Genomic DNA, 19,955 nt, shown 5'->3' on the forward strand with positions numbered 1-19,955 from the left:
AGAGAGAGAGAGAGAGAGAGAGAGAGAGAGAGAGAGAGAGAGAGAGAGAGAGAGAGAGAAAGTCGTCGAATCTTTCATGAATCTCATTTTCAGATCTGTTATACGTATAATTTTCTACATGTTCCCATCTTCTTCCACGTGTAATAAAGCTATGACCTTTTCTAAATTGACGAGATAGTAACAATGATTAATGCATTTTTAAAGAAAATTATCTGCAACAGTTGTTTCAGCGTCCACTTCTCGCGATAATAAAAAATTGCGGACAGATGCTGTCCATTTTTCTCTATATGCGATGGAAAACTCCGTAATTATCCATTTGTCGTTACGATTTAGTCGGTGCTTGCGCCGACGTCCACGTACAAAGTTAGATAAATAATTGCGATTGATCGGTGCTCCTACTACTGGCTGGTAGTTTTATACTCTTGGCGTAATTGCTACCTCTTCGCGTGGTAGTGGGGACCGCGCTGTGTGCTACACCGAGAGAACAAAAAGTCTTTTCACTTCACAGTTCGATCACGACGCCTCTTGCTTTCGATAGCTGTTAGACAACCGTCACGTTCGAAAGCAACAACACGAACAGATCTCCAGTCAGATTGAGCCAGGTTAACGATGAATTCATGAGCCGGGCTATGCCGATTAGCACCATAAGTTCTCCGCTGAAGATCGGCCTCAGCTTGATTGGCATGTGGCCTGGCAGCTCATGCGCAACATTCCTCTGGCTCTTTCATATGATCACTCTCGTTATCATGCAGTACTACCAATACGCCTACATATACACACACTTTAGCATGAACAACTTTTCCAAGTTGATGAGCGGCATGAACGTTCCTCTGGAGTACTCTTTGACGTTTATGAAACTGCTGAGCTTATGGCCTAAACGCCGGTAAGATCTGCGACTTTCTTGTGAAAAGGAAAGAAAGAGAGGAAGAAAGAAAGAAAGAGAATGAGATAGAGAAAGAGAGAAACAATACCGAACAATCGATCACAGAATATTCTCGAACATATTGGTTGCGATGGACGACGACTGGAAGGACGACTGCGTTATGGATTCATACGCCTTGGTGATGACGAGTAATGCCAATCTGGCGCACAGGTGCTCCAACGCCATGATGACACTCAATACCATAGGCACCGTGTTATACTTCCTCGGCAATTACGTAAGTCAGCGCGCAATTTCCGCAGGTGAATTTCGGGAGTTCCCTGTGCAGATGCAGTTACCATTTAACGCCACCAGTTCTCCAATCTTTGAGCTCATCGTCCTAGGACAGTTCCTGCATATGTGCGAGACGGCAGTGGTGATGGCAATGCTGAACTCTTTGCTTTTTGCATTGGTAAGTCGGATGACGGGAACGCCGAGTTCCTGAAGGATGATGGGTGGTTGCGAATTAGGTGAAATCGGATTGAATGCAATGCCGACGATGTCCTTCAATCGATCAAGTCGTGAAAATTCACGCGAGTGTTTCTTGAGACGTCGCAGTTTCTATTTCAAGATACTTCACGTGAGCGGACAAATTGATATTATGTGCCAAGGATTGAAAGGAATTTCCGTGACGGGAAAGTATCATCCGTCAACCACTAGAGCGCTTATCGAGAGGCATCAGCGGATTATAACTTTCTCAAATAATATCGACAAGTACTTCTCGCTCGTCGCTATGATACAGTTCTTATGGAACAGCATGGTGATTTCCGCTATAGGCTACATGATTGTACTAGTAAGTGAAGCCGTCTCCAGCGGGAGTGAGCAAAGTTCCTCAAAGAAGAAAAATGCGTCTTAAAATTATGCATTCTATGGAATGCAGGTGTTTTTATTATTGCATTTTTGTTTTAATTTCGCGGCCTAAACTATATAAAACGATAATATAAAACGATTTAAAACAATTTTTCCAAGCAATTTTGCTGAAGTACCCTGGTAGTGTTTTTAATAATAACACCATTTCAGATGAATGTGTTATTCAGCATTATACGTTTAATACTTGAATTCACAAAGCTAAGCATATATATGACCTAATTCTTCTAAAAAATAATTTATTACACAGTCTCTAGGTACGGACATGGAGGGGAAATCTGGAATACTGATACAAACCGTCCTTGCGTATTTCGCAGTAATGTTAGAACCTTTCATTTTCTGTTTCGCCAGCGAGTACTTGAGCGCTAAGGTTAGCACGACACGCTTACTTCGAGCTCATTACGAGTTCTCAATTTCTAATATTTCTTTAATCATTATTTCTTAACTTTATTCCTAATTTTAAGTTCCAAATTTTGAAGATTTTCTATCGCGTAGTATTTCTACCATCTTTCTTCTTTTTCTTAGAGCAAGTCTATTGGCGATGCGGCGTATGAAACATTTTGGTACGATTTGACCACAAGAGAATGCCGAATTCTGTTATTAATTATCGTCAGGTCGCAGAAATATTTGACGATTACTGCTGGAAGCGTCATGACTTTGACTCTAAATAGTTTTACAAGCGTAAGATTTTTATACTACATAATAGATATGTGATTATTTTAATTATATACAAATATATTTGTGTTGATCCGTAAGAAATGTGCTTTTGACAATTCGTATTTGTATACGAATAAATATCATAGTTGACGTTATTCAAAATGTGACAACGCATACTATTAATAATGTTCAGATTACGGAGAATATTTTTTTGGCAAGTTGTTATTGTTATTACTCTTATTTCTAAGCAAAACTGTTTTTAGGTCATGAAAGCTTCGGCATCTTACATTTCGATATTGCATGCTATGTTTTGAATCCGCAATCGGTTTACTTTCAACAATGAACCTCATCTAACGATTAGTAATATGTAACATATTGATATGCATTTGTAGAAAATATCATATAGTTGTAGAACGATAAAATGGAATAAGGATAGTATTCAATCTGTTGGACAAACTCGTTTTACTATAAACTCCCATCAGAGATGTTATTTACTTACAATTACATGTTACAGTGAGCTTCCTTCGGACATGCGAAAATGAAAGATAAAATTTACGATTCGACAAATCCTGTTTCACACATGTGTGCAGCACACATGTATGTAACAAATAAAGAATACGGCATCAAAAAATAGAACTATCCGTTATTTAAAAGTATATGGTGTAAAAAAACTCATAGTATTCATAACTCGAAAGTCACAATGTATTCATTTTTTTACTCACGCTATATCATGCTCCAGAACAGTGCTTTTATAGCGTATTTGTTATTCTCAGCAATTTCTGAGCTCACCGTTACACACTTTCCAAAATTAACTACAAAGAAAACATACGTACTCATGTTTTATAACGTCATTTTCTGTGATTTATTAAAGGTAATTACTCGCCATTATGCAGGTCGCCCCTAGTCAATGTTCTCTGCCCACATTATCTCTTTCAAGATTCCTGATCGAAACTCTACCCAATTTGATTTCGTTCGGAATACTTGATGAATAATTATGACCGCCCGACCGAGTCGTCGTGCGTCAAATGCGTTGCTCTTCTCAACGAATAAAAAAATTCGAAAGAATATTCTGTTTTTGCCGTCTATCTACTGATTCGAATTGTCAGAGAGAGAAAGAAAGAGGAAGAGAGAAAGAGGAGGGAGTAAGAGAAAGAGAAGGAGGGTCATCGTACTTTTCATGAATCTCATTTTCAAACCTATTATACGTATAATTTTCTACCTATTCCCATCTTCTTCTACGCGTAACAATGCTATGCCCTTCTCTAAATTGACGAGACCATAGCAATAATTAATGCATTTGAAAAGAAAATTACCTGCAACAGCTGTTATAGCGTGCGCTTCTCGTCATAATAAAAAGTTGCTCACCGATGCTGTTCATTTTTTTCGATATGCGATGGAAAACTTTCTAATTATCCATTTGTCGTTACGATTTACTCGGTGCTTGCGCCGACGTCCACGTACAAGGCTAGATAAATAATTGCGATTGATCGGTGCTCCTACTACTGGCTGGTAGTTTTATACTCTTGGCGTAATTGCTATCTCTTCGCGTGGTAGTGGGGACCGCGCTGTGTGCTACACCGAGAGAACAAAAAGTCTTTTCGCTTCACAGTTCAATCACGACGCCTCTTGCTTTCGATAGCTGTTGGACAACTGTATCGTTCGGAAACGATAGGCACATTTAACCAGCCAGTTTGAGCAGTAATTATGATGAATCCATGAGTCGCACTATGTCGACTAGCACCATAAGTTTTCCGATGAAGATCTGTCTCAGCTTGATCGGCATGTGGCCTGGCACCTCGTGCGCAACATTCCTCTGGCTCTTTTATATGTTCACTCTCGCTATCATGCAGTACTACCAATACGCCTACATATACACACACTTCAGCATGAACAACTTTTCCAAGTTGATGAGCGGCATGAGCGTTCCTCTGGAGTACTCTTTGACGTTCATGAAACTGCTGAGCTTATGGCACAATCGTCGGTAAGATCTGCGACTTTCTTGTGGAAAGAAAAGAAAGAAAGGAAAAAGAAAGGAAGAGAATGAGTTAGAGAAAGAGAGAAACAATACTGAACAATCGATCGCAGAATATTCTCGAACATATTGGTCGCGATGGACGACGACTGGGAGGACGACTGCGTTACGGATTCATACGCCTTGGTGATGACGAGTAATGCCAATCTGGCACACAGGTGCTCCAACGCCATGATGACACTCAATACCATAGGCACCGTGTTATACTTCCTCGGCAATTACGTAAGTCAGCGCGCAATTTCCGCAGGTGAATTTCGGGAGTTCCCTGTGCAGATGCAGTTACCATTTAACGCCACCAGTTCTCCAATCTTTGAGCTCATCGTCCTAGGACAGTTCCTGCATATGTGCGAGACGGCAGTGGTGATGGCAATGCTGAACTCTTTGCTTTTTGCATTGGTAAGTCGGATGACGGGAACGCCGAGTTCCTGAAGGATGATGGGTGGTTGCGAATTAGATGAAATCGGATTGAATGCAATGCCGACGATGTCCTTCAATCGATCAAGTCGTGAAAATTCACGTGAGTGTTTCTTGAGACGTCGCAGTTTCTATTTCAAGATACTTCACGTGAGCGGACAAATTGATATTATGTGCCAAGGATTGAAAGGAATTTCCGTGACGGAAAAGTATCATCCGTCAACCACTAGAGCGCTTATCGAGAGGCATCAGCGGATTATATCTTTCTCAAATAATATCGACAAGTACTTCTCGCTCGTCGCTATGATACAGTTCTTATGGAACAGCATGGTGATTTCCGCTATAGGCTACATGATTGTACTAGTAAGTGAAGCCGTCTCCAGCGGGAGTGAGCAAAGTTCCTCAAAGAAGAAAAATGCGTCTTAAAATTATGCATTCTATGGAATGCAGGTGTTTTTATTATTGCATTTTTGTTTTAATTTCGCGGCCTAAACTATATCAAACGATAATATAAAACGATTTAAAACAATTTTTCCAAGCAATTTTGCTGATGTACCTTGCTGATGTACCTTGGTAATGTTTTTTATAATAACACCATTTCAGACGAATGTGTTATTCAGCATTATACGTTTAATACTTGAATGCTCAAAGCTAAGCATATATGACATAGTCCCGCTAAAATATAATTTAACGTATTATTACACAGTCTTTAGGCATGGGCATGGAGGAGAAATCTGGGATACTGATGCAAACCGTCCTTGCGTACCTCTCAGTATTATTAGAAGCTTTCATTTTCTGCTTCGCCAGCGAGTACTTGAGCGCTAAGGTTAGCACAACAAGCTTACTTTGAGCAGCTTTTAAAAAATTTTTACTTTCTAAGATTTCTCTAATTATTAGTTCTTAACTATATTGCTAATTTTGAATCCCAGATTTGAAGATTTTTTATCGGGTAGTATTTCTACTGGATACAAATTTTTTTTAATTTTAATAATGTAATTACGCAAGATACATCGCTTTAAATTTTTTTAAGAATATTTAAGATAGAGTAAATCAGTCGCCGTAATTGTCTTTCATATAATACTTTAATGCACAGCATTTATCTCTTTTTTAGAGCAAGTCCATTGGCGATACGGCGTACGAAACATTTTGGTACGATTTGTCCACTAGAGAATGCCGAATTCTGTTATTAATTATCGTCAGGTCGCAGAAATATTTGACGATTACTGCTGGGAGCGTCATGAGTTTGACTCTAAATAGTTTTACAAGCGTAAGATTTTTATATTACATAATAGATGTGTGATTGTTTTAATTGTATAAAAATGTATTTGTGTTGTTACGTAAGAAATGTGCTTTTGACAATTCGTATTTTGTATACGAACAAATATCACAGTTTAACGTTATTCTAAATGTGACAACGTATACTATTAATAATGTTCAGATTACGGAGAATATTTTTTTGACAAATTCTTATCGTTATTTCTCTTATTTCTAAACAAACTATTTTTAGATCATGAAAGCTTCGGCATCTTACATTTCGCTATTGCATGCGATGTTTTGAATCCGCAATCGATTTACTTTCAGCAATGAATCTCATCCGACGATTAGTCACATGTAATGTATTGATGTGCATTTATAGAAGATATCGTGTATTTGTAGAATGATGAAAAGGAATCAGAATAATATTCAATTTGTTAGACAAACTCGTTTCGCTATAAACTTCATCATTAATTGTATTTACAGTCATATGTTACAGTAAGCTTGCTTCGGGAATGTGAGAGTGAAAGACAGAATATACGACTCGACAAATCCTGTTTGTTCACACATGTGTGCAGCACATATTTGTGTAATAAATAAAGAATACGACATCAAAAAATAGAATTATCCGTTATTTAAAATTATATTGTGTAAAAAAACTCATAGTATTCATAACTAGAAAGTCACCATGTATTTATTTTTTTACTCACGCTACATCACCTTTCAGAACGGTGCTTTGATAACATATTTGTTATTTTTCGCAGTTTTTGCGCTCACAGTTACATACTTTCCAAGATTAACCACAACGAAAACATACGTACTCATGTCTCATAACGTAATATTCTGTGATTCATTAAAGGGAATTACTCGCCATTACGCAAGTCGTCACTGGCAACGTTCTCTGCCCACATTATCTCTTTCAAGATTCCTGATCGAAACTCTACGCAATTTGATCCCGCTCGGATGGAATATTTGATGAATAATTATGACCGCCCGACCGAATCGTTGTGCGTCAAGTGCTCTTCTCAACGAATAAAAAAATTTGAAAGAATATTCTCTTTCTGCCGTCTTTCCACAGATTCGAATTGTGAGAGAGAGAGAAAGAGAGAGGAAGAGGGAATTAGAAGGCAGTAAAAGAAATAGAAGGAGGATCGTCGTAGTTTTCATGAATCTCATTTTCATGTCTATTATACGTATAATTTTCCACCCATTCTCATCTTCTTCCACGCGTAACAAAGTTATGCCTTGCTCTAAATCGACGAGACCGTAGCAATAATTAATGCATTTGAAAAGAAAATTATCTGCAACAGTTGTTCTAGCATGCGCTTTTCGTGTTAATAAAAAGTTGCCCACCAATGCTGTTCATTTTTCTCGATATGCGACGGAAAACTCCGTAATTATCCATTTGTCGTTAGGATTTAGTCGGTGCTTGCGCCGACGTCCACGTACAAAGCTAGATAAATAATTGCAATTGATCGGTGCTCCTACTACTGGCTGGTAGTTTTATACTCTTGGCGTAATTGCTACCTCTTCGCGTGGTAGTGGGGACTGCGCTGTGTGTTACACCGAGAGAACAAAAAGTCTTTTCGCTTCACAGTTCAGTCACGACGTCTCTTGCTTTCGATAGCTGTTAAACAACCATCTCGTTCGGAAACGACAGGTACATTTGACCAGCCAGGTTGACCAGTAACGATGATGAATCCATGAGTTCGCTATGTCGACTAGTACCATTAGTTCTCCGCTGAAGATCGGTCTCAGCTTGATCGGCATGTGGCCTGGCACCTCATGCGCAACATTTTTCTGGCTCTTTTATATGTTCACTCTCGCTATCACGCAGTACTACCAATACGCCTACATATATACACACTTCAGCATGAACAACTTTTCCAAATTGATGAGCGGCATGAACATCCCTCTGGAGTACACTATGACGTTCATGAAGCTGCTGAGCTTTCGGCACAACCGCCGGTAAGTTCTGCGACTTTCTTGTGAAAGGGAAAGAAAGAGGAGAAGATAGAAAGAAAGAGACTGAGATAAATAAAGAGAGAAACCGAACGATCAATCGCAGAATATTCTCGAACATATTAGTCGCGATGGACGATGACTGGAAGGACGATTGCATTACGGATTCATATGCCTTGGTGATGACGAGCAAGGCCAATCTGGCGCATAGGTGTTCCAACGCCATGATGTCACTCAATACCTTAGGCACCGTGTTCTACTTCCTCGGCAATTACGTAAGTCAGCGCGCAAATTCTGCAGATGAACCTCGGGAGTTCCCTGTGCAGATGCAGTTGCCATTCAATGCCACCAATTCTCCAATCTTCGAGCTAATCGTCCTAGGACAGTTCCTGCATATGTGGGAGACGTCAGTAGTGATCGCAATGTTGAATTCTTTGATTTTTGCATTGGTAAGTCGGGAGACGGGAACGCCGAGTTCCTGAAGGGTTGTGGGTTTTAGTGAATTAGGTGAAATCGGATTGAATAAAGCGCCGACGGTGTCCTTCAATCAATTAAGTCGTGCAAATTCACGTGAGTGTTTTTTGAGACGTCGCAGTTTCTATTTCGAGGTACTTCACGTGAGCGGACAGATTGATATCATGTGCCAAGGGTTGAGAGGAATTTCCGTGACGGAAAAGTATCATCCGTCAACCACTAGAGCGCTTATCGAGAGGCATCAGCGAATTATATCTTTCTCAAATAATGTTGATAAGTTCTTTTCGCTCGTCGCTATGATACAGTTCTTATGGAACAGCGTGGTGATTTGCGCTATAGGCTACATGATTGTACTAGTAAGTGAAGCCGCTCTCAGTGAGAGCGAGCAAAGTTCCTCAAAGAAGAAGAAACTGTCTTAAAATTGTGCATTCTATGGAATGCAGGTGTTTTTATTATTGCATTTTTGTTTTAATTTCGCGGTTTAAATTGTGTCAAACAATAATATAAAACGACTTAAAACAATTAATTTTTCCAAGCAATTTTGTTAATGTACCCCGGTAATATTTTTAATAATAACATCATTTCAGACAAATGTATTATTCAGCGTTATACTACTTACTTACTTACTTACGTTTAATACTTGAATTCTCAAAGCTAAATATATATGACATAACTTCGTTAAAAAGTAATTGAACATATTATTACACAGTCTTTAGGCATGCGCATGGGGGAGAAATCTGGAATACTGATACAAACTGTCTTTGCGTATCTCGCGGTAATGTCAGAAGCTTTCATTTTCTGCTTCGCCAGCGAGTACTTGAGCGCTAAGGTCAGCACAACAAGCTTACTTTGAGCATCTTTTTAAAAAGTCTCACTTTCTAATATTTCTCTAATCATTAGTTCTTAACTATATTGCTAATTTTGAATCCCAAATTTGAAGATGTTCTATCGCGATGTATTTCTACTGGATACAAATTTTGTTTAAATTTTAATAATCTAATCCCGCAAGATTCATCACTTTAAATTTTTTTAAACGTATTTATGGTAGAGTAAATCAGTCGTCGTGATTGTCTTTCAATACAATACTTAATATACTTTTTTTCTCTTTTGCTTAGAGCAAATCTATTGGCGATGCGGCGTACGAAACATTTTGGTACAATCTGTCCACTAGAGAATGTCGAATTCTATTATTAATTATCGTCAGGTCGCAGAAACATTTGACGATTACTGCTGGAAGCGTTATGAATTTGACTCTGAATAGCTTTACAAGTGTAAGATTTTTATGCTACATAATAGATGTGTGATTATTTTAATTATAAAAATTTTAAGTATAAAAATATATCTGTTGTTATGTAAGAAATGTGCTTTTGACAATTCGTATTTGTATACGAATAAATACCGCAGTTTAACATTATTCAAAATGTAGCAACGTATACGTTGTATTAATAACGTTTAGATATCGTAGAATATTTCTTTGGCAAATTCTTATCGTTATTTCTCTTCTTTCTAAGCTAAATTGTTTTTAGGTCATGAAAGCTTCGGCATCTTACATTTCGGTATTGCATGCGATGTTTTGAATTTGCAATCGATTTACTTTGAACAATAAATCTCATCTAATGATTAGTCATATGTAACATATTGATGTGCGTTTGTAGAAAATATCGTATATTTGTAAAACGATAAAAAAGGAATGAGAATAGTATTCAATCTGTTGGACAAACTCGTTTCGCTATAAACTCCCACCAGTGATGTTACTTACTTACAATTACATGTTACAGTAAGCTTGCTTCGGAAATGTGAAAGTGAAAGACAGAATTTACGATTCAACAAATCCTGTTTGTTCACACATATGTGCAGCACATATTTGTAACAAATAAATAAGAAAATAAATAAGAAAAAATCATCAAACAATAGAATTACCCGTTATTTAGAAGTGGATTATATTATGTAATATGATATTTATGACTAGAAAGTCACCATTTATTTCTTTTTTAACTCACGCTACATCATCCTCCAATACGGTGCTTTTATAGCGTATTCGTTATTTTCAGCAATTTCTGAGCTCACTGTTACACACTTTCCAAGATTAACCACAAAAAAAGACATTCGTACTCATATCTCTTGACGTGATCTTCTATATTTCATTAAGGGAAATTACTTGCCATTATGCAAGTCGTCCCTAGTCAACGTTCTCTACATTATCTCCCCACATTATCTCCTTCAAGATTCGTGATCGAAACACTACGCAATTTAATCCCGTTCGGACGGAATATTTGATGAATAATTATGCCTGCTCGACCGAGTCGTCGTGCGTCAAGTGCTCTTCTCAACAAATAAAAAAATTCGAAAGAATATTCTCTTTCTGCCGTCTTTCCACGGATTAGAGTTGTCGGAGAGAGAAAGAGGGAGAAAGAGGGACATAGGAGGGAGCAAGAAAAAGAGAAAGAGAATCATCGTATCTTTCATGAATCTCATTTTCAGGTTTATTATACGTATAATTTTCTACCTGTTCCAGTCTTCTTCCACACATAAAAAGCTATATCCTTCTCTAAATAAACGAGAGCGTAACAATAGTTAGTGCATTTGTAAAGAAAATTATTTGCAACAGATGTTCTAGCGTGCGTTTCTCGTGCTGATAAAAAGTTGCCGACCGATGCTGTTCATTTTTCTCGATGTACAATGGAAAACTCCGTAATAATCCATTTGTCGTTACGATTTACTCGGTGCTTGCGCCGACGTCCACGTACAAGGCTAGATAAATAATTGCGATTGATCGGTGCTCGTACTAGCAGCTGGTAGTTTTATATTCTTGGCGTAATTGCTACCTTTTCGCGTGGTAGTGGGGACCGCGCTACGCCGAGAAAACAAAAAGACTGGTCTTTTCGCTTCACATTTCGATCACGACGCCTCTTGCTTTCGCTGTTAGACAACCGTCTCCTTCAACAAGCAACAACACGCACAGTTGACCAGCCAGGTTGAGCAGTAACGATGATGAATTCATGAGCCGCGCTATGTCGACTAGCACCATAAATTCTCCGCTGAAGATCGGTCTCAGCTTGATCGGCATGTGGCCTGGCACCTCATGCGCAACATTCCTCTGGCTCTTTTATATGTTCACTCTCGCTGTTACGCTGTACTACCAATACGCCTACGTGTACGCACACTTCAGCATGAACAATTTCTCCAAGTTGATGAGCGGCATGAACGTTCCTCTGGAGTACACTTTGACGTTTATGAAGCTGCTGAGCTTTTGGCACAATCGCCGGTAAGATCCGCGAATTTCTTGTGAAAGAGAAAGAGGGGAAGAAAGAAAGAAAGAGAATGAGATAGAGAAAGAGAGAAACGATACCGAAGGTCAACGATCGATCGCAGAATATTCTCGAACATATTGGTCGCGATGGACGACGACTGGAAGGACGACTGCGTTACGGATTCGTACGCCTGGGTGATGACGAGCAAGGCTAATCTGGCGCACAGGTGCTCCAACGCCATGATGTCACTCAATACCCTGTGCACCGTGTGCTACTTCGTCGGCAATTACGTAAGTCACCGCACGATTTCCGCAGATGAACCTCGGGAGTTGCCTGTGCAGATGCAGTTGCCATTCAACGCCACCTATTCTCCAATCTTCGAGCTCATCGTCCTAGGACAGTTCCTGCATATGTGGGAGACGGCAGTGGTGATCGCGATGCTGAACTCTTTGATTTTCGCATTGGTAAGTCGGGTGACAGGAACGTCGAGTTCCTGAAGGGTAGTGGGCGGTTGGAAAATTGAGTGAAATCGGATTGAATGGAGCGCCGACGGTGTCCTTCAATCGCTCGTGTCGCGAAAATGCACGCGAGTGTTTCTTGAGACGTCGCAGTTTCTATTTCGAGGTGCTTCATGTGAGCGGACAGATTGATATCATGTGCCAAGGGTTGAGAGGAATTTCCATGACGGGAAAGTACCATCCGTCAGCTACTAAAACGCTTATCGAGAGGCATCAGCGGATTATTTCTTTCTCAAATAATATTGACAAGTTCTTCTCGCTCGTCGCTATGATACAGTTCTTATGGAACACCGTGGTGATTTGCACTATGGGCTACATGATTGTATTAGTAAGTGAAGCTGCTTTTAGCGGAAGCGAGCGAAGTTCTTCAAAAAAGAAAAGTCTATCTTGGAATTGTGCATTCTATATAATGCGGGTGTCTTTGTTATTGTATTTTTGTTTCAAATTTATATCTCAGTTTCGCGGCCTAAACTATTTAAAATTATTAATTTTTCCAAGCTATTTTGCTGATATATTCTGGTAATGTTTTTAGTAATAACATTATTTCAGACGAATGTGTTATACGTTTAAAATATCAACGTATTAACGTTATACGTTTAAAATTTGAATTCTCAAACTAAGCATATATGACATAATTCCGCTAAAAAGTAATTTAACATATTATTACCCAGTCTTTAGGCATGGACATGGAGGAGAAATCTGGAATACTGATACAAACCGTCTTTTCATATCTCGGGGTAATGTTAGAAGCTTTCATTTTTTGCTTTGCCAGCGAGTACTTGAGCGCCAAGGTTAGAATAACAAGCTTACTTTGAGCAGCTTTTTAAAAATTCCCTATTTCTAATATTTCTCTAATCATTAGTTCTTAACTATATTGCTAAGTTTGAATCCCAAATTTGAAGATGTTCTATCGCGAAATATTTCTACTGGATACAAATTTTTTAAAAATTTTAAAATTCTAATCACGCAAGTTACATCTCTTTAAGTTTTTTTAAAAGTCTTTAAGATGGAATAAATCAGCTGTCGTGATCAGCTGTCTTTCATATAATACTTTAATGCACATCTTTCTTCTTTTTCTTAGAGCAAGTCAATTGGCGATGCGGCGTACGAAACATTTTGGTATGATCTGTCCACTAGAGAATGTCGAATTCTATTATTAATTATCGTCAGATCGCAGAAACATTTGACGATTACTGCTGGAAGCGTCATGAATTTGACTCTGGACAGCTTCACAAGTGTAAGATTTTTACGCTGTATAATATATGTGCAATTATTTTAATTATACAAAAATATATTTGTGTTGTTATGTAAGAAATGTGCTTTTGACAATTCGTATTTTGATTCGATACGAATAAATATCGCATTTAATATAACTCGAAATGTGCCAACATATACATTATATTAATAACGATTATATTGCGAAGAATATTCTTCTGGAAAATTCTTATTACTTTTATCTTTAAATAAACTGTTTTTAGGTCATGAAAGCTTCGGTATCTTACATTTCGGTATTGCACGCGATGTTTTGAAGTTGCAATCGATTTACTTTCAGCGATGAATCTTATCCAACTATTAGTCATATGTAATGTGTTGATGTGTATTTATAGAAGAATCATATATTTGTAGAATGACTGATATAAAGGATTAAGGATAATGATTCTCAATTAGTTGGACGAATTTGTTTCGCTGTAATCGCTCTTCTCCCCTCCAGCGATGTTGGGCTCGCTTCGGAAATGTAAAAGTGAAAAGTAGAATTTACGATTCGACAAACTCTGTTTTTGCTGATACGTTTGTGCAGCAAATCGAAGGAAAACGCCATCATGTTATAATTGTCCGTTAAAAGACGCGCATTATGTTACATAAAAAACTGATATTATTGAAGACTAGAAAGTCAGCTGCTTCTCTTTTTACTCACGTTACGTTATTCTCCAAGATTCTGCTTTTAAAATGTATCCAGTATTTTCAGCAATTTCTGAGTTCACTGTTACACGTCTTTCAAGATTAATCTCAAAGTAGACGTACGTACGCGCCGCACACAACATGACCTTCTGTGATTCATTAAAGGGAATTACTCGCAATTTGCCCCTAGACAATGTTCTTTGTCTACATTTATCTCCTTCGAGATCCGTAACCGAGACTCCGCAATTCGATTCGGCCGGAATACTTGATGAATAATTATTTGGTGAATAACCGCCCGAACAAGTCGTCGTGCAAGTGATTTTCTAAACGAATAATAATGTGAAAACATATTCTCTTTCTACCATTTTTCAGCGGATTGTCGGAGAGAGGGAGAGAGTATGTGTGTATATGTGCGTGTGCGTCTTGTGGATAGGCGAAAAAAGTAAAAGAAATACCCCGACAATTGCGCATGTCGAGACGTCCGTAATCTCTTGTCTAGTTCACGATCGGAGTGTGCTTTATCAGATCGTCAGTGAAACTATAGAACGTCCATATGTACATAATGAGCTTTATCTCATGGATATACCGCGCGACGCATAATGACGATTGATCGATGGTTACTCCAAGTGGGGACGCGTGTTACAAGGGGTTGGACTTCGGGAATCGGTCAGTGCTCTCTCGGTTCTATTACAATACATTGACCAAGCGCACCAATATTGACTTTCATATCATTCCACGTTCGCGAATTTGTCTATGAATGTAAGTCATGAGCACTATAAATCCGCTGCTGAAGATCGGCCTTCAATTCATCGGTGTCTGGCCGAATGTACGGTATGCCTCCGTTTATCGACTAATTTATATCTTGAGCATACTGATCTTGCAATATTTTCAATATCTGTACATATACTCTCATTTTAAATTGAGCGAGCTGCCGAATCTCGTGGATGGTCTGCCCGTGGCTATACAATACACTTTAACGGCTTCTAAATTAACAGCACTTTGGATTCGGCGTCGGTAAGATTTCTCCTCGCAATACAATCGTAGAATATCGTTCACTATAGTTTTTAAGAGACGGGATCAACTCTCGTAGCGAGTTTTAATGTAGACTATACATTCGAATATCGTCAAGCGAAGTGTGGTTCAACGCTATTTTGTCTTGATTTAAAGGTTCGATGCAACGGCACACAATCTCGCGTAGAAGCAGCAGTGTTTTTTTTTCCTTTCTTTCCGGTTATAATATTCGAACGATTAAAGTAACGCATTCCAGCGTAGTTTACCAGGTACTGACAGCTATGGACGATGATTGGTGCGTGTCCATGCACGTCGAGCAACATTTGCGAATGATGGCGACGAAAGCGGACAAATCGCATTTACTCTGTAACACTGTATTCAGCTTAACTACGATCGCCGGGGTGCTTTACCTCTTGGGCGATTACGCGTTTCGTTTTCTGCATTTGGCGGAGGACGTCAATGTTTCCTCACGGCATTTTCCTGTCAAGATACAATTTCCTTTTGAACAGGCCGAGCAATCGCCGATCTATGAGCTGCTCTTCATAATATTATTTGTACACGGTATGGCAAATACGTGCACGATCGCTACTTTGGACACGCTGATTGCTAGCCTGGTGAGTATTATATATTTACCACCCTGCTATAATTACATAAAAACGGTTTATGCAACTCGTGTTTGGACGTGGAAGCATTGTCCTTAGACAATATAACTATATTAATAGTCGTTACTTGAGGTTGATCTCACTTGAGACATTCAGATTTTTATTCAGATTTAGATCTGAGTTTTTTAGTTATTAATAAATTATATATTATTTGACATTATGTGACATTATATCTGTAATTGTGGCTCAACTGAAAAAATTTCATCTAACTCTTAACTCAAATCTGAGTATCTCACTTGAGAGGAGTTTCAAATATTAATACGAGCTTAGAAATCCGCGTGAGTTGTGAAAAATTTAACTCTCTATTTGATAGTTCTCAGAATAATTTTTTTTTATCACACTGCTTGAGATATTTGCAGAGATATTTAGATGTATTTTAGGTGCTTCATGCAAGCGGACAAATCGATATCATATGCCACGAGTTGCGAAAGATTTCTGGAGACGCTACCTTTTATGAATCTTCCATGTGGAGAATAGGAATGCTGGTTGAACGGCATAATAGAGTAATCAAATTTTCCGATAAGATTCATCAGATTTCTTCCATTGTAACGTTAATGCTCGTTATTTGCAATACCTTGATTATCGTTTACTTCGGATTCCTTATCGTAATAGTGAGTACCACCATCACCGCATTAATACACAATGATCATTACTTAATCAAATCAATCTTTTAATTCAATCGTTTTCTGTGTTTTTTGTTCTATAATAAAACAGTCTGTTCATGGTGACACCAGTATCGGGTTATTGGTGAAAGCTGCTTTTTCTTGCAGCGTCATACTCACGGAAATCTTTATATTTTGCTTCGCCGGGGAATATCTTAGTTTTAAGGTGAATATCAGCGATTATAAATGATGGTTATCCATTTTTAAAATGTGATAATTAATTACTGGAACTAGTAATTGAAGTCTTTCATATATTTCTTTAAGACGACAGATTGTAATATTAGGAAAATCTTGGACTTTAGAACAACGAAATTCAGTGAATATAGAATGTCGAAGGTGACTATCATCGTTAAGATATTTCGATATTGTTTCCAGAGTACATCAATCGCCGATGCTGCCTACGATTCGTTATGGTACGATATACCGCCTAATCAAAGCAGAATGATGTCATTAATGATAATGAAATCTCAAAGGGAAATTACGCTCACGGCAGGTGGACTCGCGAATTTATCCTTGGAAACTTTCACGACCGTAAGCTTGTCACCAACAGAATTCCTTTTGTAATAGACTGCATGTGTAATATTTTATATTGCTTGTATCAGTAGATACGTGTATTTGTCTGTGTGTTTTAAATTGTCTCGCTTTATTTTAGATCATGAAAACGTCAGCGTCATATGTGTCTGTCATGCTTGCAATATATTGATGCTGGTTAAACTTCTATTACTGTAGTAACATAACTAAGATATATAGCGATAATTTAGAAAGGAATTGTATATCAAATAATTAATTGCATATTTCTAATTAATTTTACGTGATTTTTTTCGGGATTTACGATTTTAAGGCATCTTTATCTTAACCATAAGAAACTTTTTTTCAAGGAACAGCTTCGAAAGTCTGAAAATTATCTTCGTTTTTTGCTTTGAAAATATTTAAGATGTCAATAATTATTGACTTTGTATATCAAAATGTTCTTATTCTCAAAAAAGGCATATAGCCTTAAAATTCAGTCTAATGTATCTTTTATCGCATAAGTTTTCCATAAGAATTCTGCGTATGCGCAGTTTCCACGCGAAAAAATGTTTGATTGGATTAACTAAATTATGATAAAACATGAATGAACCAGAAAATTGTGGTTAATGTTACCATAACGAATTGTAAACAACATCGGCGATTAATGTATTCAGCAAACAATAACTCAATATATTAACAATGACAAAAGATGTTAGTCATCTTTCACATTCTGTATTCATTGGATTTTGTTGCTTTAAAGTCCAATATTTTCCTTGTAGTAAAATCTGTCGCCTTAAAAAAATATATGAAGAACTTCAATTGCTAGTTCTAGTAACTAATTATGCAAGAATCACGTTTTAAAAATGGATAATCACTATTTATAATTACTGAGTATTTACCAACTTTAAGACTAAGATGTTCTCCGGCGAAGCAAAATATAAAGATTTCCGTCAATATGACGCTGCAAGAAAAAGCAGTCTCTCATACATAGAAAACGATTTTGTTGAATCAAATAAACATTTCTTTGGAATAATCCAAACGAATTTTTTGATTAATCGAACAAAATTTTGTTTGAAGCAACAAAAATATTTATTTGCCGCTTAGTTCCAAAGAAATATTTTTGTTGTGTCAACCAAATAATCTGTTTGGACTATTCCAAAGAAACATTTATTTGATTCAATAAATCATTCTCTCTGTGCACCAATAGCATATTGATGTCACTACGAGTAGACTATTTTATTGAATGAAAAACACAGAAAACGATTGAATTATCATTAATAATGCTCATCACGTATTAATGCGGTGACGGTAGTATTAACTATTACGATTAATTGGTAGTTACTGTAAAGTAAACGATAATTAAGGGACATTACAAATAACGAGCATTAACAATTACAATAATAAAAATCTGATGAATTTTATTGAAAAATTTAATTACTCTATCATGTCGTTTAACAAACATTTTTATCGTCTATGGAAAATTCATAAATGGTAGCATTCGCAATAATCTTTCGCAATCAGAGTTCCTGGTTCGTTCATATTTTACCAGAATTTGCTCAGTCCAACCAACCTTTTTTTTCGTGCATGGCTGCACTTTTTGCCTGCATTTATAACTAAGTTTCTACGACGAGTCTAATCGATTAGAATTTTTTTACTTTTGGGACTGCTGCCACATGCGCATCCCATGGAAAACGCCGTTCTCCACAGCATTTATGAAAATTATTCGCCGTTATTCGCTGTTACCGCTAGGTAAGAGAAAATACAATGCTTTTCTCCCGTTCATTTCTTTCAAGACTCATAATCGCATATGAAAATAATGCGGCTCAGTTAGAATAACTAATACACATAATTACGACCGATCGCCGTGCGTCAGGTGACTTTCGAGCGAATAGAAAAAATGAAAAAAATGTCCTCTCCGTCATCTCTCGAGGGACTCGGGTTGTCGGAGTGTTGAGTTTGCGTCAAAAAAGAGAGAGAGAGAGAATAATTGAGCTGGCAATTATCTGCGTCGAGACGTTCGTTCGAGCGCGTAATTGCTCGTCTAGTTCTCTCGATAGGGATACACATTATCAGACCGTCGGTAGAATTACAGGACAACCGTAAGTATTTAATGAGTAGTATCTCAACTTATTGTTATACTATGTAATAGCGCTTGACCCGGTAGTCACTCGTAGTGGGAATGAGTGCCGTACGGGAATGAATTTTGGGAATCGGTCAGTGCTCTTTCGACTTTATCACGTCGGACAGATGCGCCGACTTTGAGCTTCATTCCGCCCCGTATCCTCAAACCTGTTTGAGGAAAACCTGTTTGAATGCAAGTCACCGGCACTATGAATCTGTTGCTGAAGATTGGCCTCCGATTACTCGGTACATGGCCGAATGTGCGGTACGCCTCAGTTTATCGGCCAATTTACATGCTGAGCATACTGATTCTGCAATACTGTCAATATCTGTACATATACTCGCATTTTAAACTGAGCGAGCTGCCAAATCTCGTGGACAGCCTGCCCGCGGCGTTAGACTACGCTCTAGCAGTTTTCAAATTAACGGCACTTTGGACGCATCGCCAGTAAAATATCTCATCGCGGTGTAATCGGTGTAGAACATTGTCTGATCTCGTCTCCAGAAGGCAAGATTAATTCGCAGCGTTTGTTTCAAGTATATTTTGCGCAATTAGATATTTATTAAGGGAGGAGTGAGTTATTTTCTGTTTCATTTTATGTGTGTGTGTGTGTGTGTGTGTGTGTGTGTGTGTGTGTGTATGAATCTTGATTTAATACATACATAGAGAAAATATTATAGTAAAATATTATAGTAAAATATATTATAGAAAATATTATAGTAAAAATTATAATACAATTTT

The 19,955-nt window shown here is 37.8% G+C and overlaps 6 protein-coding genes across 6 annotated transcripts; all 6 read left to right on the top strand.

The window, feature by feature from the left end:
- The first annotated feature begins 562 nt into the window (after nucleotides 1-562).
- LOC116843483 (odorant receptor 4-like) lies at nucleotides 563-2,757 on the top strand. Its single transcript, XM_032813939.1, has 6 exons — nucleotides 563-883; nucleotides 989-1,336; nucleotides 1,481-1,712; nucleotides 2,037-2,156; nucleotides 2,312-2,467; nucleotides 2,707-2,757. The coding sequence occupies exons 1-6, from the start codon at nucleotides 618-620 to the stop codon at nucleotides 2,755-2,757; spliced, it is 1,173 nt and encodes a 390-aa protein (XP_032669830.1). The 5' UTR covers nucleotides 563-617.
- A 1,333-nt stretch (nucleotides 2,758-4,090) lies between these two features.
- Nucleotides 4,091-6,643, top strand: LOC116843480 (odorant receptor 13a-like). Its single transcript, XM_032813935.1, has 6 exons — nucleotides 4,091-4,424; nucleotides 4,529-4,871; nucleotides 5,031-5,252; nucleotides 5,596-5,715; nucleotides 6,001-6,156; nucleotides 6,397-6,643. Exons 1-6 carry the CDS (start codon nucleotides 4,159-4,161, stop codon nucleotides 6,445-6,447), a joined length of 1,158 nt encoding a protein of 385 aa, XP_032669826.1. The 5' UTR covers nucleotides 4,091-4,158; the 3' UTR covers nucleotides 6,448-6,643.
- A 1,123-nt stretch (nucleotides 6,644-7,766) lies between these two features.
- Nucleotides 7,767-10,156, top strand: LOC116843482 (odorant receptor 13a-like). The gene is made up of 6 exons (XM_032813937.1): nucleotides 7,767-8,111; nucleotides 8,212-8,559; nucleotides 8,704-8,935; nucleotides 9,289-9,408; nucleotides 9,695-9,850; nucleotides 10,106-10,156. The coding sequence occupies exons 1-6, from the start codon at nucleotides 7,858-7,860 to the stop codon at nucleotides 10,154-10,156; spliced, it is 1,161 nt and encodes a 386-aa protein (XP_032669828.1). The 5' UTR covers nucleotides 7,767-7,857.
- A 1,434-nt stretch (nucleotides 10,157-11,590) lies between these two features.
- Nucleotides 11,591-13,877, top strand: LOC116843485 (odorant receptor 13a-like). Its single transcript, XM_032813941.1, has 6 exons — nucleotides 11,591-11,844; nucleotides 11,952-12,314; nucleotides 12,442-12,676; nucleotides 13,020-13,139; nucleotides 13,430-13,585; nucleotides 13,827-13,877. The coding sequence occupies exons 1-6, from the start codon at nucleotides 11,591-11,593 to the stop codon at nucleotides 13,875-13,877; spliced, it is 1,179 nt and encodes a 392-aa protein (XP_032669832.1).
- Nucleotides 13,878-15,013: 1,136 nt separating this feature from the next.
- LOC116843521 (odorant receptor 24a-like) lies at nucleotides 15,014-17,285 on the top strand. Its single transcript, XM_032813983.1, has 6 exons — nucleotides 15,014-15,261; nucleotides 15,515-15,872; nucleotides 16,301-16,531; nucleotides 16,635-16,748; nucleotides 16,958-17,113; nucleotides 17,235-17,285. Exons 1-6 carry the CDS (start codon nucleotides 15,014-15,016, stop codon nucleotides 17,283-17,285), a joined length of 1,158 nt encoding a protein of 385 aa, XP_032669874.1.
- Nucleotides 17,286-19,404: 2,119 nt separating this feature from the next.
- On the top strand, nucleotides 19,405-19,665 carry LOC116843493. Its single transcript, XM_032813950.1, has one exon. It carries the CDS (start codon nucleotides 19,405-19,407, stop codon nucleotides 19,663-19,665), a length of 261 nt encoding a protein of 86 aa, XP_032669841.1.
- Nucleotides 19,666-19,955: the final 290 nt, after the last annotated feature.

Source organism: Odontomachus brunneus, unplaced genomic scaffold (assembly GCF_010583005.1).
Source record: "Odontomachus brunneus isolate Ranch 3 - 2012 unplaced genomic scaffold, Obru_v1 Obru_scaffold_033, whole genome shotgun sequence".
NCBI classification, from domain to species: Eukaryota; Metazoa; Arthropoda; class Insecta; order Hymenoptera; family Formicidae; genus Odontomachus; species Odontomachus brunneus.